Source organism: Pongo pygmaeus, chromosome 11 (genome assembly GCF_028885625.2).
Source record: "Pongo pygmaeus isolate AG05252 chromosome 11, NHGRI_mPonPyg2-v2.0_pri, whole genome shotgun sequence".
Taxonomy (NCBI): domain Eukaryota; kingdom Metazoa; phylum Chordata; class Mammalia; order Primates; family Hominidae; genus Pongo; species Pongo pygmaeus.
The window spans coordinates 108,841,881-108,863,750 of record NC_072384.2 but is presented as its reverse complement, the minus strand read 5'-3'; the positions used below and the strand labels follow the sequence as shown (position 1 = coordinate 108,863,750).

The window sequence follows — 21,870 nt, the reverse complement described above, 5'->3', positions numbered from 1 at the left end:
TGTTATGAGGATCAGAGGCTAAAACATACTACAGTGCAAGACTCCAAAGCACTCTCTATTCAGAATTCATTGATTTTTTTTTTTTTTTTGAGACAGAGTCTCGCACTGTTGCCCAGGCTGGAGTGCAGTGGCACAATCTCAGCTTATTGCAACCTCTGCCTCCTGGGTTCAAGTGATTCTCCTGCCTCAGCCTCCCAAGTAGCTGGGACTATAGGCATGTGCCACCATACCCGGCTAATTTTTTGTTTTTTTAGTAGAGACAGGGTTTCACCGTGTTAGCCAGGATGGTCTTGATCTCTTGACCTGGTGATCCACCCACCTCAGCCTCCCAAAGTGCTGGGATTACAGGCGTGAGCCACCGCGCCCATTGAATTTTTGATGGGTTAATAGGCTACATATATACTGGTGACAATACAACATAATGATTAAGAACATGGGACTTAAAGTCAATAGAGCTGTCAATGACCAGCTGTGTGACTTTGGGCAAGTTAAGTCCACCTCCATGAGTCACATTGTCATCTGTAAAAGGGGTGACAGTAATAAGACTTACTCCATAAACTATAGTGAGAATTAAATAAATGAATGCTTGTAAGAACCTAGCAGCATGCCTGCTGATACATAATATGCCCTCAATACATGTTTTCAAAACTGCAACATACTGAAATTTCAAGTTGAGTAAAGTACAAAAGCTAAATGTTGATAATGTATACATTTGGAGAAGGGAAGTTTGGTGTTTCTCAAAAATAAAGTGAGACGTTGAAAGAAAAATTTTAAAAAGTGATCCAAAATGTATTTTTAAAACAAATTTTTAATTGATCCCACGTGCCATGTACAATGTAGTAATAGCTCAAACAAGAAAAATATATAGATGCAGTGTGATTTGCTATCAAAATACATTACAAACAAAATCAATTTGCAGACACAAGCTCACTAACTGAGGAAATCTTTCTACATGTCATGGTTTACAAAGAAGAAAGAGTGAAGACCTGAGGTCTGGCTGGTCACAAAGAGGATATTCAAAAGAAGGGATGTGTGAAATATTCTTTTTTGAGAAATTTTCCTTGTTCCCAGAAACACGTGTAATTGTTACAAATGCATTATTTTATCAATGTCCAGCCAACTAATTTTCCAGCAAGTACTTGTTCTTAGATCTTTTATCTTCCCATTTAGATCCTAATTGCTCCTATGCACAGGCAAAATAAATGCAATGATGGAAGTACATTAAAGTAAGAAATAAGAGAATACTAGTTTCTAAAAGGAAAATGATACACACTAAATGATCTTCATTATATTTAGGGTGATATATATGAGAGAAAGCTACAGCCAAGCAATTGAATCTTTTTTCTACCCAAAAGTAGCAGAAAAAAATGAACAATCACAGAGCAAATACTATACATTAATTTAGAGGAAAACTTGATGCCAATAGAAGGTAATAAACTACACCATTGACACTTGCCTTTTCATGTCGTTAGTATTTACAGGAGCCAATTTATGGAGCCTAAAAACTTTTATTAAGTAACACCTTAACTGAATTTTCAGCCTTTGAACACAAGCATAGGAATATTAGCCAAACTCTCTCATACAACCAGCCATTGGACTAGCCCATGAAAGTCAGCCACAAATATCCATTCAGAGAACATCCTCAGTTTCTCCTTGGCATCCTTCAGCGTCTGGGTTAGACTCCATAGGCCTGGAAGACTTCTCCATTAGAATATCATCTCCCTGCCTCCCACTAACTTCCTTGGTCTCCTCGTGGAAAGAGTGTGGCAGGCAGTCCTGCTCTGAGTTACTCCAGACATAGCCAGGTAAAGTGATGTGGCTGTCAGGCTGTCTGCTGGCGATCTTGGCAGCTTTGCCAGAGATAAGCACCATGCGCGTGCTAGCCGCCACCTGTGACTGACTGCTGGTGCTGTGCGTCACGGTGGTGAGCACTGAGCCACATCTGCGGCTGCCACATGGCGGTGTCCTTTTCCAGTCCACGGAGAGATTCCACCGACTCCACATCTTCTTCACCTCTGCCTGAACCTAAGCCACAAGAAACATGTCGTGCATGAGAAATCCTAAAGGAGACCCTGCAGCCTTGTTACAAGGATGTTTGCCTTTATTTCAATGACCGCAATAATCATTGATTGAGGTTCCTCTACGTGCCAGGGACTTTATCTGTGTATTTTCTCTCAACCTCAAAAAACCTTTGAGATAGGTGATAGTTTTGGAGGTGAGCAAATTGAAGCTTAGAGAGACGTAATGGGACTTGTCCAAGATCAGAATTTAAACAGAAGTTTAAATGCAGCCAATAGAAATATCTGACATATGGGAGAGGAAAAAAAAGGAGATTCTGAGTTGGAAGAGAAACTCAAGATAAACAGTGCCAGTGAGAACTTCAGAACTCTCACTTGGCACGTGACAAGCCCATTGGAACCCCTGCACTGAGACCTGCCCAAACTCAAGCATGGTTCTAGTAGCACAAGGTGGCATCCCTAGGATGATCTCAGCCATTGATAGTGCCTGCCTGAGAAAGCTCAGTGCTGCCAGGAGAATTTACTATTTGCTCTAGCCAGCACACACCTGATGATAGGCCCATGACTCCTCTTTCTTAGGGCATTTACTAAAAAGGGTTCACAGCTGTAAATATGCAGCTCTTCTAACTCAGAAGCATCTCTCTCAAGGACCTGAGAGCCATCCCTTCAAAATACAAAAATCAAGAGGGATAAGGCCTTTTGTCTCCCAGTCTCTGTGGGAAGATAGAATTCTATCTTAAATAACTGCCTGCTTGCTAGCACAGCTGGCCTAAACGTGTTTATACTGACCAAATATTTTTTCACTTCTTTGGTTCTACTGAGCCCTTATACTCCACCTCCCTCATTCTCCCTTTAAAATGCCCAAATCACTTCTGTGTGAAGTGGAATTGGGCTCAGCTCTTTCCTCTACTGTCAGTAGCTACTGAATAAAATCTGTTTTCACCACTTAAATTGCTGATGTCTTTGGCACCAGCTGAGGCTGAGGAATGGCGTAGAAGGTACTCAGTTTGAAATGTAACTGTCATGCTATCAATCTGCATCGGCAGCCTAAAGGAGTCAGAGAGAGAAAAGAAGGCTTGTGGATAGAAAAGCAGGCACTGCAAATGCATTCTTAATGGGGTGGGGCTCTTATTTCCATTCCTACTACTGAAGATTCATTTCTACTTCAATTGCCACTTTTCAAAAGAGAGTTTATTTGGAAGTTCCATGGGAAGCAGTGGAAACCTGGTATGCTGATTTCACCTGAAACAACAAACTTCTATCTGTTCATCTTGGCAAAAAAAAAAAATCAACACCTGACTGACAGAGCAGAAGCACCACCATCTTAGACAAACGCCACCACTTTAAGTCCAGCTCCCTTTCTAACCTCATGCATTTTGAGGAAATCACTTCCCTTCTAACAACAAGCAGCCAGAAAGAGCAGACAGTAAAACACTGATAAGACAGCTCGGGCACAGAGGAAGTGGAGAAAGTCTCTTGGGTAACCACCAAACTTCACGGTCTACAATGGACCCCAGTAAAACAGTGGGTCCTAATAAGCACATTCCTTTCCCTTTAGGTGCACCAAGATACCGAAGCTAGAAGCAGACTTGCGGGGCAGGGGGTAGGAGGGGCTGTGCCTGCAGCTGCAGGAAGATGTATGGGAAAAGACACAAAAATTCTGCCTCCCAGATAAGCAAGACAAAGAGACATAGAAGCAGTCCAAGCCTGTGACAAGCTCTCCCGCCCTGAACCCTTAAAAACTCTTAGTCTGTAAGAGAGAAGGCTCTCTGACCTAACTTGGCCAGAAGCCCCTCCCAGGTTTATTCTCCAAAATAAACCCATCTTTGACTGTTGAGCGCTTTTTGGGTTTCTTTCCTCTTTCTTTAACTCTTAAACTGACCTACTTACCCCTCCTGCAAAATAAGATAAGAACAATACAAAAGTAAGTCAGGAAATTAATTTAAGCTCTTTCCGCAAGCACTGGACTAGCATGCCACAATGTCCAAACCCTAAACATGGTCAGAAGCATCAGCTGGTCTACCGCAATAAAAGTATCCATGCACTTCTGGGGCCTGCAGCAAGCTTAAAATTTGAGAGAAGAAACATGGCAGCTCATCCAACAGCAGGGCATATTAAAAGTTACAAGGTAAAATGTATTATTATCTAGTGTAGTTACTTCTCTCCAGCCAACTCCTAAATGAACTGAAATTGTCCCATCATCGTCTTATAGTTCAAAAAACATCAAAATATTTGAATGAATTTGTTCCAGGGAAATTTTTATTTCAGTTTTGTACAGAACTTGAAATGGAATAGAAGTTTAAGTATTAACTGGAATATGACATTCACTGTCCATCCAAGTGTCTGTTTGTATTCCAACAAGTTGCTTCTTAATATCAGAGTGTACAGATGAGTTCACATTTAAAAGTGCTAGAAGAGGAAGACTTTAGGTTATTTACACTAATTCTTTCTTTTCCAAAATAATTTATGATTAAAATAGCTTCCTTCTCCTCACCCATTCCATCCTGGAAATCCTGGAAATTCTAAAGAGATTCAGCATACATTGTGATGGCCATTTACAAGCTGAAGTGAGACCTGTCCAAGGTTCCTACAAACCTACCTCTCCATTGCAGTAGCAGTAGATGATAGACACAAAGAAACCCTGCAGACAAAAGAGAAAGTTAGCCCACTGCCAAGTCACGAAACTCACAGCACTAAAGCATCTTGTGCCAAAATGTGTATGTCCAAAAATTGTTTTTTATGATTCCTTCAGAGAATTATATACAAATTATTCTCTCCTAGTGTTTCCAAATCCTTATGTTTACATTAAATTTGTTTGACGTCTTTCCTTGGTGTCAGCTGAACCAAATAAGTCACTAAATAAAGCACTCCAAGATACACAAGGAATAGGCTTCTATCCTATTAGTTTCATTTATGTTGTGACCCATGAATCACATAATACCTATCCTCTGCTTGGTAAGAGGAAGTTATAAGCTGTAAATGCTGAAAACTACAAACATAAAGTATTATATGGTAAGAATACAAAGAAACCTTTTATTTCGTTCATTCAAAAATATTTATTGAGCTTATGCAGTGTGGTAGCTGTTCAGCATGACAGGAGCAGGGATAAACAATGTAAACAAAATAGACAAGTTCCCTGTTCTAGAAAGGAAGAGACATGGATAAAATATAAACAAATAGCACATGAGAAAAATGCAAAATGATAAGGGTTATGCAAGAAAAGAAATGAGCGATTTTAAAAAGAGTAATGTAGTGGATATATTAGATGAGGAACTCAACAAAGTATCTCTGAGAGTGATATTCAAGTGTGTTAGAGTGACAAGAACAAGTAGCCAGCTGTGTAAATATTTGGGGAAAAAGCAGTCCAGGCAAAAGGAATACAAGTGTGAGCCCTGGAGGCAGAGGTGAACTTAAGCAACAGAACGTATGGAAGCAATATTGTGCCCTAACTTAGTGAGCTGGAGGCTGGTGTGATACAGGGTGAGAGGCGGACAGGCTCCACGACATGCAGGGCTGTGTATGCCAAACAATGGTATGTGAGTTTTAGTCTGACTGCAACTGGAAATCTTTGAGTATTTCTGGCAAGTATATGACATGATCAAATGTATATTCTTAATATTCTCCAGACTATCATAATGTGGACTAGCAAATGAGTAAGCAGGACAAAGAGTAATCCATGTGAGAGATGATGGTAATTACAGCTTCAAATGAGATAAAATGTGTGCCAGCAACCTCTTCCTCAGTTTTGTCTCCCCTCCCCACTCCTTTTTGCTCTTTCCTGCCTTCACCTTCTTTTACTTTTATTTATCTTCCATACACACAAGCAGAGGTCCTCATTCTTATAGGTGTTACATATTTTACAACAAGATGTTTCCTTGTCTCTCTGTCCAGGCTTTTTTGTGTGAGGAACAGCTCCAGAACTGCTCCTGCTATGAGCAGAGGATTAACCAGACCTCTATAGGACAGAAAAGCACAGGCACTATAGAATATTGAACTTTCTGCCACCCCGACTCCCGAGACAGGTGCATCAAAGTCAGAGAGAGGGCAGAGAAAAAGGTTGTAAGCGACCAAAAAAAAAAAAAAAACTGTAAATTACAAGAATCAGATGACTAGGCAGCACCCTTTACCTGAAAGGAGTTGAAGAAGAGCTCACAGTGCATGCGGATCTCCCACCCGAGCCCAGTGAAGGAGTGAGGCAGGCATACGAACACGATGTAATGCACTCCAAAGACCAGGACCAGGACCAGTGTCGATTTGGCCAGTTTCCTAAAGGAGAACAGCAAGCCTTTTCATACATTAACCAGAGTGCCTTTCAGTAGAGACAGCGTGCTGGAGGGAAAAAAAATACTTAGCAGAGCTAATGGGGGTGGGGCTGACCCTTTCTTTTTATCTTTTCTTGAGACAGGGTTTCACTCTATCTGTCTCCAAGGCTGGCGTACAGTGGCGTGATCACAGCTTACTGCAGCGTCGACCTCCTGAGCTCAAGCAATCCTCCTGTCTCAGCCTCCTAAGTAGCTGTGACTACAGGTGCTTGCCACCATGCCCAATTATTTTTTTAATTTTTTTGTAGAGATGGGGTCTTGCCATGTTGCCCAGGCTTGGGCTGACCTTTCTCTATCTCTTTGGATCCCACTGCTTCTGCTAGTTTTTTCCCTTCCCTCCTCTTTCTGTCACTTACATACTAAATCAGGTAGTTTATTCTCACTCCCTATAATTGCTAGCCCCTAAATCTCTCCAGTCTTATTTCCACTCTTCTTGCTTAAAGGAATCTATTTACATAAAGTTGTAAAATGCCTTTTTTCTGTCCTAAGTTTCCTTTAACTTCTGTATTTGAGACTTAAAGAAGTGTTACTTCCATCCAGATTAACTGCCTTTACTTTCATAGTAGTTTAGCTTATTTTGTTCACTTTAAAATCAATTACTCCCTTTTTTCTTCTTACATTTGTATCTCCATTTTTCACTGATGATGCTTATTTTGGGAGACATTTTATTTTTCTCTATGAGCCATATGTGGTCAGTTCATCTTGCCTTCTCTGAATATTCTCTGCCAAATACCCTGTCTCAAAGTGCCTATAGGTCTATTTTGTCTGTTTTTTTGGCAAACTAAGTAGTTTGATATAGTTTCGTCATTCTCCTTAACTGCCTCTTTCTACAAATTTTCTTAAGTATTTGGAAGAATCCCAGGCTTTCCAATATGATGGTTATTCTAAGTGGGCCTCCATGATCGCCCCTCCTGCTATTTATGCCCCTGTTTTATCCTTTCCTTCTAAGTGTAGGCAAGACCTGAGACTTGTGTCTAACCAGTAGATTATGGCAAAGACGACAGCATCCCACTTCTGAGATTACATTGCATAAGGCTGTAACTTTCATCTCACTAGGAGACTGGCTCTCTTGCTCGGTTCAATGAAGCAAGCCACCATGTTGTGAACTGCTATACTGAGAGGTCCATTTGGCAAGGAAAGGTGGCATCTGGGCAACAGCCAGCAAGTAACTGAATCCTACCAACAATCACATGAACTTAGAAGTAGATTCTTCCCCAGTCCAACCTTAAGATAAGACCACAGCCCCAGCTGACAAATCAATTGCAGCCTGGTAAGAGATCCTGAAGCAGGGGATCCATACCCAGATTCCTGACCTACAGAAACTGGGAAATAGCAAGGGAGTTGTTTTAAGCCACTAGGTTTGTGGTCATTCCTTTTGCAGCAATAGATAGCTAGCACCCTCAAGCATACTATTTTCTGGGAGGTTTTCCTGGGATGGGTGAGGTTATACTTTTTATCCAAGAAATTGCCAAATCTGGCTTCTTCTTTCATACTTATTGCAAATATCTCCCTTTCTCTGTGAATTATTTACACTCTAATAATCTCAAACAATTGACCCTCTTCCTTTCTCACTAGTCTTTCCTCCAGCTGCTTTATTTATCTGTTTTTCTTCTTGGAAATAAGCTGTGTGAGTGAATACAGATCACACTAGACTAAGGCTACAGAGATCTTGATTCAGGTTCCATACTTGATATTAACTACCTGGGTGATTGTGATTTAGTTTTGTCTCCAAAATGAGGAAATAGGGCCTAGAAGTCCATATGAGCTATAATATTCTCAGGCTTTACTGGGAATCATCTTCCATGTACATACACTTTTCTATCAAAACCCTCTTGACAATAGGAGCTAAAATGTCCCATAAAATCATGTTGAAATCATATTGAAATGCCTAATGTAGATGTAGGTGGAGTTGTACATTTCCTCCACCTCATTGTCCTCTGCCTGTCTTATCTCTCACTAGTGCCTGAACCATCTGCTCCACCCACTCATCCTCACATTCAGAGCTTCCCTGCAGCCTATGGGCTTTCTCCTATGCTGCTCCTGGTCCTCACACCTCATACTTTGAGTTACCTACAGCCTATTCTATATGAAGATTCTACCTTAAATCTGTTCCATCCAAGGCAAGATCCCTGATAAACAGTGGATTCCTCTGACCTAACTAGTCCTTTCAACTGTCAGGGCTCCCTGGGATGTGCTTGGTCTCCTGAATCCTGATGGTGAGTGCCCTCTTTCCATCACTGCCTATGTGGGCAGGACACTGAGTGCCTTCATGGCATTTTAGTTCAGCCTAATCAGATAAAAGGGGACAGAATTAACTCACTTGCAAAACTTTGAAAGTCTTGTCTAACATCACTCTGAAACAAAAATTATATTTCCTCCTTTAAGATGAAAGGGTAAATCCTCCCAGAGACCGTTCTCAAAATCAAGCTACTGATTTTTCCTACTGTGTATGACTAAGAGCCCAAAATTAAGTTAAAACAAAAAATACACCAGTGTAGCACATTGTGAAATTATCACAAATGTAAACATTGGGGACAGTTTGGTTCAATGCAGAATAAGGAAAAGTTGCTTTAGGCAACCAAAATGTAGTGGGTGTCCTGCAGGCTCAGCCATCTGGGTTTTCTCCCTATTTTTCTAGGACTAAGCTCTTTTATAACTCCATGGAGATAGAAGTTAGTTTATTAAAAACAGGTAGTAATTATATTCATTTTCTATTGTATAACAAACTAGTATGAATTTTGTGGTTTAAAACAATACTCATTTGTTCTCTCTCAGTTTCTACAGGCTAGGAGTCCAGGCACATACCCTGGACCCCTGGCCCACAGTCTCTCAAGGCTGAAATTAAAGTGTTGACTGCATTCTTATCTGGGCCTCAGGGTTCACTTCTAAGTTCATTCAGGTTGCTTGAAAAATCTCAGATTCTTGCAGTTGCGGGGCTATTTGTTGGCTGTCAATCAGCGGTCACTCAATACCCGCAGGCTTTTCTCAGGTTCTAGCTATAGGCCCTCACAACATGTCAGGTTGATTCCTCAAAGTCAGCAGGAGAATCTCTCTCCAAGCTCACAGGATGGAATCTTATATAACACATCATAATCACAGGAATGACTATCCTAACATCTTTGTCATATAAAGTAAACTAACCAATGGAAAGGCTACCCTATCATAGGTCTTACCCACACTCAAGGCAAAGGGTATTGGGGAAGCAGGATTTTACAAGGCTTATACACCCACAGGTAGGAATCTTGGGGGCCAATATAGAAATATGCCTACCACAGTAATGCAAATAATTCCTGCCCATAGAAATACAAATTCTTTCCAGTGGAATGTAACTAATTATAGCCCTGTGAATATTGATGAGCTTTGCTAGTTTGCATATGCCAGGCAAATGTGTACATGGGTCATGGGTCTGGCTGTTCACTTAAAATGGACTTTTACTCTCTATTCAAATCATGTAGCAATCTGGGCACTGATTTTTTTCAGCGTCCATATGGTCACCCATGCACATTGTACGTTTTTATACCCTGGCTCTCTGAAAATGCACAGCTGTCTAATAAGATGATTCAGGGATGTACCAACTGATAGCGGTCTTCTGGTTTGCTGGAAACATGGTGTGCTCTGTGTCCAAGGGCAAAGCCATGAGAGGAATACAAAGAAGTCAGGTGGTTTTGGGACTTAGTGTCCTGTTTAGAAAATAGATTCCTAATTCTGTGCTCTCTCTCCCTAGGTGATGTCTCTCCAGGTGAGCAGCTCTAGAAAATCTCTGATTTTCTTTTAAGAATCAATTTAGCTTTAAAAAGCTACTATTGCTCTTAAGCCTTTCTTGATTGATCCCCGTGGCCTTGAATTAATCCCTCCCTCTTTTCTGTATACACAGCACTTTGTACGGGCATCTCTGTTGGCACTTTCCCCATTTTATTTAATTAAATCAATCATAATATCTCTCTCTCCCACTCTCTCTGTCTCTACCCATCCCCACCTAAATTGGGGGTTCAAGGAGGGCACTCAGCAAATGACGCTACTGGCCATTAAGCACCATGCTCCTGTTACATCCCATGCTGGTTGCTTCATTTTATTCTAACAACCATGGGAGAGAGCTATTATTATCCCATTGCCAGGAGAGGATAGAGGCTCACAGACAGAAAGTATCCATTCAATGTGACGCAGTGAGTGATGGATGCGGCCCTAAAACCTCTCCTCTTTACTCTCATGCTATGTAATAAATACTGGTTGGATTTATTACAAAAATAATAAACATTAAATATGAGTTTTGTCTAACATTAAATGGGAAGTGAAATTAGTCAAAACATTCAAGTATTCTTTTTCACTGAATCTTGCATTTTTTCGTATCTGTTTTTCCAGGCCTGGCAACCTCTTCTTACTTTATGAAGTAATTGAGTTGTAATTTAAAAGGAAAAAAATGTAGTATCCATGTTATTAAATCTAATAGATGATTGAATTTTATTCACACAATTTTGCTTTAGGGTAAATGATTGTAAACTGCAGTTATACACTATGCCACCTTTGAGGGAAACTGGTTAAAGGATATATGGGATCTCCCTGTATTATTTTTGCAACTGTATGTGAATCTACAATTATCTCAAGATAAAAAGTTATTTTAAGAACTGATTCATTAATTCATTTCCATTTTAAACCACCATGCCAACTAAGGGATTTTATGTACTTTTCAGAAGTCTTTCTTACTTGTGTGTGAGCACACATTCACCTGGAGAGATTATCTCAGCTCTGAAAGGTGTTTTCTGTTTTTCATAGTAGTATGCATGGAAACATGCTCTGTAACTGTTTTAGATGCCACCATTTGGAAATTTTGTATTGTTTTATTTTAGCAAGAATATTTGAACATTTGTTAGACAAAGGTGATAACAGAATGGAAGATAAGTTTAAAGGTACAAAAATTAGCTGATATAAATTTAAATACTCAATTAACCCTCATCGTAGGAATGTCACTGAGACAGGGACACAGATTTAATTTTCCTAAGCCTATTTAAAAAGTGAGATGCTATTTAAACTTGGAAATCTAAGGCCTCAGAAACAGAATATGGAATTGAATTCTCAAATTGGTGTCAAGTAGGTTCCCATATTTTTCTCAGAAAAAAGAGTCAATCTTCACTACATTTTTATCTGTGACTTAACTTTGGACATAATTAAGGATATTAAATATGTTTCAGCCATTAAAAAAATGTATTTGGCTGAAAACTACTTTTTCTGACTTCTATTAGTCTAAACCGTTCTAATTAACAATTTCATACTTGAAATATTCTGGGCACCAGATGATTTCAAAGTTATTCTGAATTCTGAGTAGTTGATTATTTCAATCCTTGATAAATTATTCTCTTCAATTGTTCTGGGAAATAATCCTCCATGAATTAATTCAAAATATTGCCTATTCTATCCATTTTTAAAGATAGGCCACCCTTTGTTCCCTCCAAAATTTCTCATGTACTTTGGGCAACACTTTACTAAAAGTGTTAGTTTATGTCATTCAGAACTACAGAAATAAGCAGCTTTGTTCAGAACTAGAGAAATAAGTAGCTTCTAAACACCACTACACTCTTCCACTTTATGAAGAAGAGTGAAAAGTTATTTACATTTTTTATTATTCTATCCTTTGGCCTATGTCTTCTCAGATGGGATGCAACGTGAGAGACAAGCTATATTAGTATAGCATAGACCTTTCACCATAAACTCATGCACAATGTATAATACTACCACTGACAGCATATTAAAAATAACTGGCACTAGCAGCTGCTGATTTGTTAATACTGTGCATCCTATGGGCATAGGACACTGTGAATCCTGCAGGTCATACCTGTAGTCTTTGCAGCTCAACAGTAAATACTACCTGTAGGGAGACCCCCTGAAACTACTGCTACGGAATAAAAGATGAAATGCTCCTGATTATTGTAAATACAAAGTTGCATGCAGGATTGTGTAAAGACAATGCCAGGTTGGACTGCCAGAATGAGCCAATGGCACGTGATAGCCTATGAATGCTTCCCCCTGCAGATAGCCTATGAATGGACGTGCAGTCAGGGAGGTTTCACATCACCAAGATTCCTATCCCAGAAAAGCAGATGTTCATAGCTCTGGGAATGGAATGAGACCCTTGTGGAGAGCCTATAAACGGACGCATGGGGGGCGCCAGTCCATATGGATAAGATAGGGCTATAAATGCCCTCATCTTGCCATGATTCTTCTAGGCCTCTTTGGGGTTAAGGGATACTCCCTTCTGAGAATTTCTGGTCTAACCGGTTGTCTAGCTTCATGTCCTGTTTCTATGGATTGTTTGTAACCAGCTTTTGCTGCAACTGTTACTGCTGATTAATATCTTGCTAATCATAGGTTATGGAAAGACTGTGTTTCCGTTTTAAGGCTCTGTTAGAAATTGCTGATGCACACACTATATTGTAAATTCTTATCATTGTATACTATACTTCTACATACAGATGTGATGTTAAAGAATTGCTTCATCCCCATGTGACCATCTCACCTCATAATCAAATGACCCTAAATCCCTCACTAACCTACCCCCACCCTCACTAAACTTAATAATAAATGCTAGTGTATCCAGCGCATTGTTGGCACTGCAGGACCAGAAGGCGGTGACCTCCCTGGACCCAGCTTTCACTATCTTGTGTGTGTCTATTACTTCTCGACCTGCTGATCCGCCTGGGAACAAAGAGAGAGCCCCGTTGCATTGCGGGCTGCTGGCCAGATCCCGCAATAACTACCTACATGGTGGAGAGGACTAAATTAACGAGGACTTATGGAAGATTTGTGAGAGAAGATCAAAATGCTGACTATGATGTTTTTCCTCTCTGTGTCTGAGATAGCATTTCATAACAATCTGAGACAGAAATAAATAGTTAACTGGAGATTATAAAGCCAAATCCACATCTACCTGATTACTAGATGTATGTGTCCAGTTGGATAGATGCCACTAATATTCAAAATTTCCAAAATGATCATTATGCAAAATGCACACAACCTTAAGATAGTTTGATAATAATCACAAACACTCGATTTGTCCTTTTCTTCATGAAAGGCTGAAGAACGGACCTCTCTCAATCAATACATTTGCATATTTAGTGAGAGACAATTTGATGTAAAGATTAGAAACGATACAGCAAATCCACTTGATCTTTTCAGTTAAGACATATTTGTAGAATGCAAATAAAATTGTCTGCCAAGATCATCAAGATATTTTCTAGGAGTTCATATATAGTTGATGGGAACATCCCAATCTGATAAAAACAGATTTTAAAATATACTTAGAATTTAAGCACAAGGGGTAGCTTTTGGGGTTACTTATGTTTTCTTAATATATATGCTTTTCTGATAAATCACACAATAAATATACATTCATAAATTTAATCTCTTAAAGATATTTCAAATCAATTTATATCTGTTCTTTACTTGAAATAGTAACCAAAGGCAGGACACAGTGGCTCATACCTGTAACCCCAGCACTTTGGGAGGCCAAGGCAGGCGGATCACCTGAGGTCAGGAGTTTGAGACCAGCCTGGCCAACAGGGCAAAACCTCATCTCTACTAAAAATACAAAGATTAACTGGGCATGATGGTGCACACCTGTAATCCCAGCTATTCAGGAGGCTGAGGCATGAGAATTGCTTGAACCCGGGAGGCGGAGGTGGCAGTGAGCCAAGATTGTGCCATTGCACTCCAGCCTGGGCAACAGAGCGAGACTCTGTCTCAAAAAAAAAAAAAAAGGAAAGAAATAGTAATCAAAATATTTCCTCTGATGGATGCCTGTCCTGAAATTACCTGTATTGCTTCCTTGTGTCATGCCCAACTGCATTGGTCTCCCAGATTTTGGTAGCTAGAACTCTAACCGTATTCAGAAACAGAATAAAATTCAGCTGAAAAAGAAGGTAAGATTACAAAGAATTATTGTTAGTCTTCAAGATTTTTATAAACATTTACATAAATTGAAATTTTTTCCATTCAAATGAGAAAAATTACCCATTTCATAAATGTGAACAGGGGAACCTGAGATCAGATACTGGAATGCTAGTGATTCTTGATTCACCCTCATGAAAACACAAAGAAACATAAAGTCTCAACAACACTGAAAATACCAGAGGATGATCTGCCGGGATCCACAGGAACTTTCTAAACTGAAGTTTAGATGAAGCCCTTTGGCAAACTGGCAGGACAAAGGGTAATAGTTATTATATAAATGTAATCAACTGTCCTCTTTAAAATGAATTCCCAGCTATGTCTCTACTTTAGAGAGAGGAATAATAGAGCTATTTTGGGGATTCACTCTGTCTATGATGTATGAAAAGCACTGGGTGAAGGTGATATGAGGTGTTTTTTTTTAAAGGGAAGTAAGATGCTATAAGAAAAAGCTCCCAGTGTAGTCAATGAGATTGATTTTTTAAATGTTATAAGTGTGAATACCACTAGAGATAATCAAGTTCTGGCTTTTAAAAGGGGAGGGAGGGGAGTGTTGAAGGAATAAGCCCCTTTCTGTCTGAGGACCTCAAGGATCAGCGAAGACATTCTAGATGAAGATGAAGAACACGTCTCCAGGTCTGGGGTCATAAGGGGATGGAGGCCTGTAACTCTGGGTCCCTCCATTCAGGGAGATGTCTGCTTTCCAGAAAGTGCTAGTGCTTAGGAATAATGGAAATGTAGATTGCCAACAGTAGGCACTTGTCCCTGCCAGAGCAGGGGCAGAAGAGAAAGCCATCAAGTCCTGCAGTCCTGGGGATAACTTGTCTGGCACAGTCCTCAATCATTTCGAGAAGTTAGAGAATTTTGGTTATCAGAGGATTTGTGTGCCTCAGTCCCAAATTCAGCTGACTGTCTGTATCAGCCCTGAACACCCCACTAAACTCTTTGCTATCCGACCACTGACAACCCTGTGAGCACCTCTCAACAATCACAACTTTCTACAAGAACTGAGGGCTAGGTCTTGAGCCCCACACATGGGGTTTCAAAACAAAGTTGTGCTGTGAGCTGATGAAAGGAAAGGGATGTTTCCAGGCCGATAATAGCTGCCATTTATTGAACATTTTCTAATTTAAAACCTTGCATGAACATGGAGGAGACACTTTTATTTTTTTACATCCATTTGTTATGGATGAAGAAACTTTAGCTCAAAGAGATTAACTGCTTTAACCTGGAATATCCACCAATCGGCTAGAATTTGAACCAGGTCTATGTGAGTCTGTATTGTGAATCCTTAACCACCATCTGATAACTTCTGTTCAGGAGGACAAAAAGATGCAAAACATGAGAGTTGAGGATTTCCATCTTCACCCACTACAACTCACAGCTCACAGACAGATTTTGTTTTAATAAGAAGGTGAAAAGCTACTTGAGTACTGCTCAGGTCACTGAGAAAGAAGCACGTGCTTTCTGAATGACAAGATTTATTTCATGCCCCATTAATTCCTGTCTCTCTAAGACAACAGCCACCGTCAATACGATGTAGCTGAGGTGAAGATATTGGGGAGTGATGCATGGAACTGCTGGGTGAAGGACTAAGTGCCAGGAGCTGAAGCTGGAAGAGCTGTGGGGCAATACCAGCTGGATTGCCATTTGTCACACCTTATCCCAGAAAAGGAAGAAGTATAGATGGCTTCTGATGAGCCAACCTTAAGCTTCACCTTATTAAAAGGCCCAGGACCAAGCACTCCGTCCTTTAGTACACTACACTAAATAAATCTGCACCCCTTACCCCCAGAAAAATTGACTAAAGGAAATACATGCCGATCAGTCCATCCATTTAATAACTGAGAAGATACGTTCAAGGCCAACCAAATTGATTATGGAAAGAATTAAGAATTTTAAAATATTAAGACCAAGTAAAACTTGATGCCTCAAAAGATAAGTAACAAAACACACACATGATATATATACACACATACTGATACATGCGAGAACAGCTGGATGAAATTCTAAATAATTATTCTGAATAATTTAGAAAAATATAGACTATGGGTTAATTAGAAACTAAGTTATTGACTACTAACTATGGTAAATGAATTGACTCTTAGTCTCACAGCAGCTCTATGAGACAGGCATTTTCTTGTCCCCATTTCACAGATGAGGAACCTGAGGCACAGATTCCACATATTTTGCCCAGCCACACAGCTAGCAAGTGGCAGGGCCTTAATGCAGCCCATGCGGCCTAGATCCACACTGTACACCCTTAACCACTGCACTATAGTGTCCATAAAATAGAGTTGAGTTAATAGTAGACTGAGATGGAGACAGAAATTTAAGAGCAGGATGGATTAACAAAAGATTATAAGGAATCTAAAATATAACCAAGTTTTAAAATCAATATTAGAACAAAAAACAGTAGATCTGACAAAGCAAGAAAATGAATTCCGCAATTTAGGAGACACTTGAAGAATCCTCCCAAAGGGAGGGAAAAAAACAAAGACTTGAGAGTTTGAGAAAGGGCGTTCGAGTGAGGACGTGGCCAGGGATATAAGAGTGGAAATTGCTACACTTTTGGCTTTGATGATGGAGGAAGGGACCAAGAGTCATGGAATGCCAGTGGCCTCTAGAAGGTGAAAAAGATAAGGATTCCCCCCAACACCTGCAGAAGGAAGGCAGTCCTGCCGACACCTTGATTTTAGGTCTTCTGACTTCCAGAACTGTAAGAGAACAAATGCATGTTCTTTTAAGCCACTAAAAAAAGAAAAGAAGAAGAACAAAGACTGGTGTGAGGAGGTATATGAGGTATAAGATGCCTCTGGAGGAAGTGGCAGATTACTTCTTTTTCTGAAGAAAAGATAACAACAAATAGAATAAATCAATAAAAACATAACAGAAGAAAAATCTTGCACTAAAGGAAGACTTGAGTCTGCAAATGGGAAGGTGACATTTTATACCAGGCAAAAGAAATAAAAGAGAATAAGACAAAGAGGAAGTTTCTGGTGAGATTTTAGTAGTAGTAGTACTAGTAGTAGTAGTAGTAGTAATTTTTTTAAATTAAGACATAATTCTAAGAAAAAAAATCATTAAAAGGTTCTTGCATATTTCATGTAAACTTCCTGTAGGAAAAATTTTGCTTGAAGCAAACTACAGACAAAACAAAGCAAAGAAATTTTAAAAAAGAGAGAAGGCTTAGAATAACATGACCTTTAATAAACATTAAAGCCAATAACACATAGAAAGAATTTTTTGTAAATATGGTTTTAAAATAATGCAAATATAGAAATCAAATTATTTTATGATTAAAGATTCATTTTTTTAATTCCAATAGTTTTGGAGTAGAGGGGGTTTTTTGCTACATTGCTAAGTTCTTTAGTGGTGATTCCTGAGATTCTAGTGCACCCATCAGCTGAGCAGTGTACACTGTACCCAATATGTAGTCTGCAATTAATGATTTAAATAAATGTAAAGATTTGTTCAGAGTGAACCACAGGTGAACTAAAACAAAGAAAACATTTCAGCCATGGAAGCGCTGGCTGCTCAGTCTGTCCTGTCTCCAAGACTTGGTTCCTGGAGTTTTCTTTGCCTGGATCCTTTACTCTCTCCACTCACTCGCCCTTCCTAGGTCAGTTCTCAGGGTTCAGGCTGAATGTCACTTATTCTCAGAAGCATTTTTCATGTTTAAATGTTAGTCTCACTCACTAAGCTTTAGCTGTGGGAGAAGAAATTAGTGTCTATCTTCTCTTCTACTCTCTCCTCTCCATTGCCTCACACAGGGCCCGCAATGTTCTTGGTGTTTAATCAAGATTTGTCCAACGAGAGTGAATAAATAGGTGAATGAGATATGCACACTGTAAACACTACTTACACTGAGGTAAATCAGCACATCCCCCTTCAATGTAGAATTTTCACTTCTAGGCATAACTCGCAAAAGATGTAATCATAGAAAGAAGTCAAAATCTAGGCATAGAAAAGTAACTTGCAGTGAGCAGACTCTCTGCAGTGTCTCCAGGGATAGGAGCCTACCCCTCAGCATCCTGTGCCCAGGTGGGAAGATCCTGACTAATTATGGGGTTCTTCAATAGACCCACTTGTCTAACAGACCTAGGGTCACATCATCCACCCCAGCCTCCTGCAGCAATAAGGTTCTTCCTCACTCCCTTGCTTTATATCTTAACATGTTTAGAATCAGGGAAGCCAAGAGAGATGCTATGCGTTAGTTTCCCTCAGAGACACTCTAAATACATCGTATCTGCTCACCTCATGTATTGCCTTATTTTTCAATATCACAAACACAAGAATTTTTTTGCTTTGCTTATTTGCATATTGGTACTAAATGCTGTACTTTTACATAACAGATAATAAACTCCCTGATCTCTATCAAATACTATAATTTGGTTATCTGTATCACAAATATAAAGGCAAAATATATAGTTCATTTCTAATCAGTTGGAATTCAATTTATAACTTGGAGACAGTTTCTATGGCAAATGTTAGAGCTTTAATTTCATTTAAAGTTATATTTCTAACTGATTTAGAAAAGAAAAGGAGTTCTGAAGGGGAGATTTTTCTCTGGGGAAAAATCAATTTGGTATTTATAATTGTGTCAATGATCAGAGATTAAATTTTATCCATTTTTCTTAAAATTCCTTCCTTCCCAGTCAACCCTTGTTTTTGGTGACTGCACCTCTCCCTGCAACTGGGAGAAAATGAATCACTCACCCAAGAGCAGCTGAGAATCATGTACCTTGTTTGTCCCTTTCTTTTCATATTTTGAAAAGTGCACTAGATATAATATTTTTAAAACTTATCACCTAAAATATTTCCTAAAGGCCTTTATTAGAAATACCATCTTATTTCTTCTGCCAGAGCTCCCTAAGACACCCTATGACAGGTATGCAAAACAAAACATTTATTTAAAAAAAAATTTAACTCAATATTTAATGCACTCTATGTAGTATGCAGCTTCCTCAGAAGTCACCTACTTGCTTAGTCATTCAATGTCATTCAATATTCAAATTTGATCATTACTGATACAATGAGCAAACCCATGATAAACACCACAAACTGTTTATTGACCAGAAAGATTAGTTCTTAGCTTGGATACACAATGATGATGTGAGGCATGATGAAACAAACATCTAAAAGTAAGTAAATATATGCCAATAAAAAGTGACCTGAAAAAGAAATAATCACCACTGCCCCATATATTCCTAATACCCATCAACATCTCTAATGCAAACCACAAGGTGTCAGTTACATTAGTTCTCTGGAGGGTTATTTAAAGGTCAAAATCTCTGCAATAATGTTGTCAGATAAACATTGGACAAGATATCCCCAAAATGCTTCCCAACTTGAACATTCTTTGATTCTATGAATTATTTTTATGGAGTTGCCAGAAAAGGATCTACTGCCTGAACTACTGCAAAAAATAAGCATATGAATTCTAATGTCTCAATTAGTGACAGACCCTAATTCCCTAATAGGTTTTATGGTTTGTTTTTTTAATGCCAGTTAAGGGTTGCTTTAAACACTGAGTTTAGGATTTTCTCTTTTATTACTCCTATTCCATAAGCATAGCTTAGATGTATGTACTATAGGAAAGGTGACCCTGGAAGAAATTTCTATTATTCAAATATAAAAGATATGTCATTAAATTAGTTATACGTTTACATTTTATGACAATATTTACCTTTTCTTGGTTCTTTAAAAAAAAAGTTCTCCTTATTGCACATTCACATTTTAACTCAGCTAAGATGAATCAACTCATTATAAAGGAAAATATTTTGAGACTTTACAGCATCTCCAAAGAAATATATTTAAATGAATGGAATATGTGGGACTAACTCTCATCAAATAGCAAAAACCATGGATTGCCATCACGCTCGCTGCCCAAGCTCACCAGCTGCTGCAGCACTGATCTCCCTCCATTACTCACATCAGCAGCTGACAGTTATTTACGGTTGTTACCACTTTAATAAAACTCTTTAATTCGTGTCTCTTTCTTGGAAGGTTGCATCAATAGTACGGTCTCTCATACAGATGTCAGAATCAATCAAATAGGACAATGCACTTAAAGGTGAATAATGTCTCTCTTAGACATTTGCGTCTCCAAGCTAGTTCGTCTTATCCATCCATCATAATACCTCTAGAGTTTTCTTTTTAAAACCCAAATCTGACCCACTTACTAACCTGCTTAAAATATTTTGATGTCTCATCACAATTTTGAGGAAAATTCCAACGTGTTTTAGCATGACATGTGAGTCCACTCCCATCAAACTTCACAGTCTGATCTCCTGCATATTCTGCAGATGCATTGTTCCTTCTAGCCATAGAAAACATAACATGCCCACTTGGCATGGGCTAATCTCTATGCCAGGAAAACCCTTCTCTATGCTTTACCTATTAAGTGATTTAGGTAAGTGATTTCTACTCTTCCTTCATACTTTTAGTTCAAATCTCACCTTCTTGGTGTTTCCTTTATTAAGCCCTCCAGACAGAGTTTGGTGCTGTCTCTTCCCTATTCTGAACTTCATGATGGTGTCAGAAAGCTTATATCACTACTACATGAACCACCATTTCTGTTACTACACCTCTACTATTACCATGCTACCACTAGTAGTAGTATTACTAGCATTACTACCTGTATTATAGGCTGCTATTTACTGAATGCTTTTCATAGGTTACACTAAGCCCTTTAATAATCTTACATAGTCCTCCTAATAACCCTATGAAGTAGATATTAGAATATCCAATTTCCTTTTTAGAAAACTTCATTTTAAACAGGGCTAAATCATAGTAAAGTCAGCAACTGGTAAGAGTTCACACAGGATTCATACACTTGTTCATACAACTACCAACCCTATAATAAAAACTATTATGAGTTGCACCTCCTCCATTAATGACCTGTATGACCTTGGATGTGAGTTTGACTGCTTGTAGACTAGTAAAGTTAGTGAGACTCAACAAAATCTAAGATACCCTCAGCTCCAAAACCCTATAATTCTAAGTCAAATATTTCTCCGTGTGCCGGTATTGCCAGTCATAAAATTGAAACAATAATATGGATATATTTATGTCAGTTAACTATGAAGAAAACTATATTTTAAATGATTGTAAGGTACCTACATGTGGCATGCTTATCAAATAATCTTATGATCCACTATAAGTAATATCATTAAATATATATTTATATTTTCATTCAGCCAATATTTCCTAGGCACCAATAAAGGTCAGGCACTCTAGGAAAATAAAAGAATAGATCATCCCTCCCCATGAGGAGCACACAGGGAAGACAGAGCTAGCAAGTAAAATGCAATATGGTACACTTCTAAAGTGTCTGATCACATGAAACATAACTAGCCTCCCACAACCATGTGAACACCCACTGCTTACACTGGCCAGGACTTTTGTGTAATTTCAGGTTTCATTGTTAAAGGAATTTGTCCAGTCCAGTGTTCTCCAAATAAGTCATTTAGGGTTCCATCATCATGATTTTGCCATATTGATATTATTTATCTACCATTGCCTACTTCATATCTTTCTTCAATCAACTTTCATTAAATTATTAAAATTCACATTTCATACCATTAAAC

The 21,870-nt window shown here is 38.9% G+C and overlaps 1 protein-coding gene across 5 annotated transcripts in view; it reads right to left on the bottom strand.

Moving 5' to 3' along the window:
- Positions 1–790: 790 nt before the first annotated feature.
- PTH2R (parathyroid hormone 2 receptor) overlaps positions 791–21,870 on the bottom strand; it is a 90,219-nt gene continuing 69,139 nt past the window's right edge. For 2 of the 5 annotated variants that reach the window (XM_054478418.1, XM_054478419.2), the window contains exons 10-13: positions 14,144–14,238; positions 6,146–6,284; positions 4,618–4,659; positions 801–2,025 (exon numbers count right to left, since the gene is read on the bottom strand). In XM_054478418.1, the coding sequence (XP_054334393.1) occupies positions 1,630–2,025; positions 4,618–4,659; positions 6,146–6,284; positions 14,144–14,238 (672 nt within the window). In that variant the 3' untranslated portion in view covers positions 801–1,629. Of the gene's footprint in view, positions 2,026–4,617; positions 4,660–6,145; positions 6,285–14,143; positions 14,239–21,870 lie in introns of all 5 variants that reach the window. The other 3 variants (XM_054478422.2, XM_054478420.1, XM_054478421.1) reach the window with 3 other exon arrangements.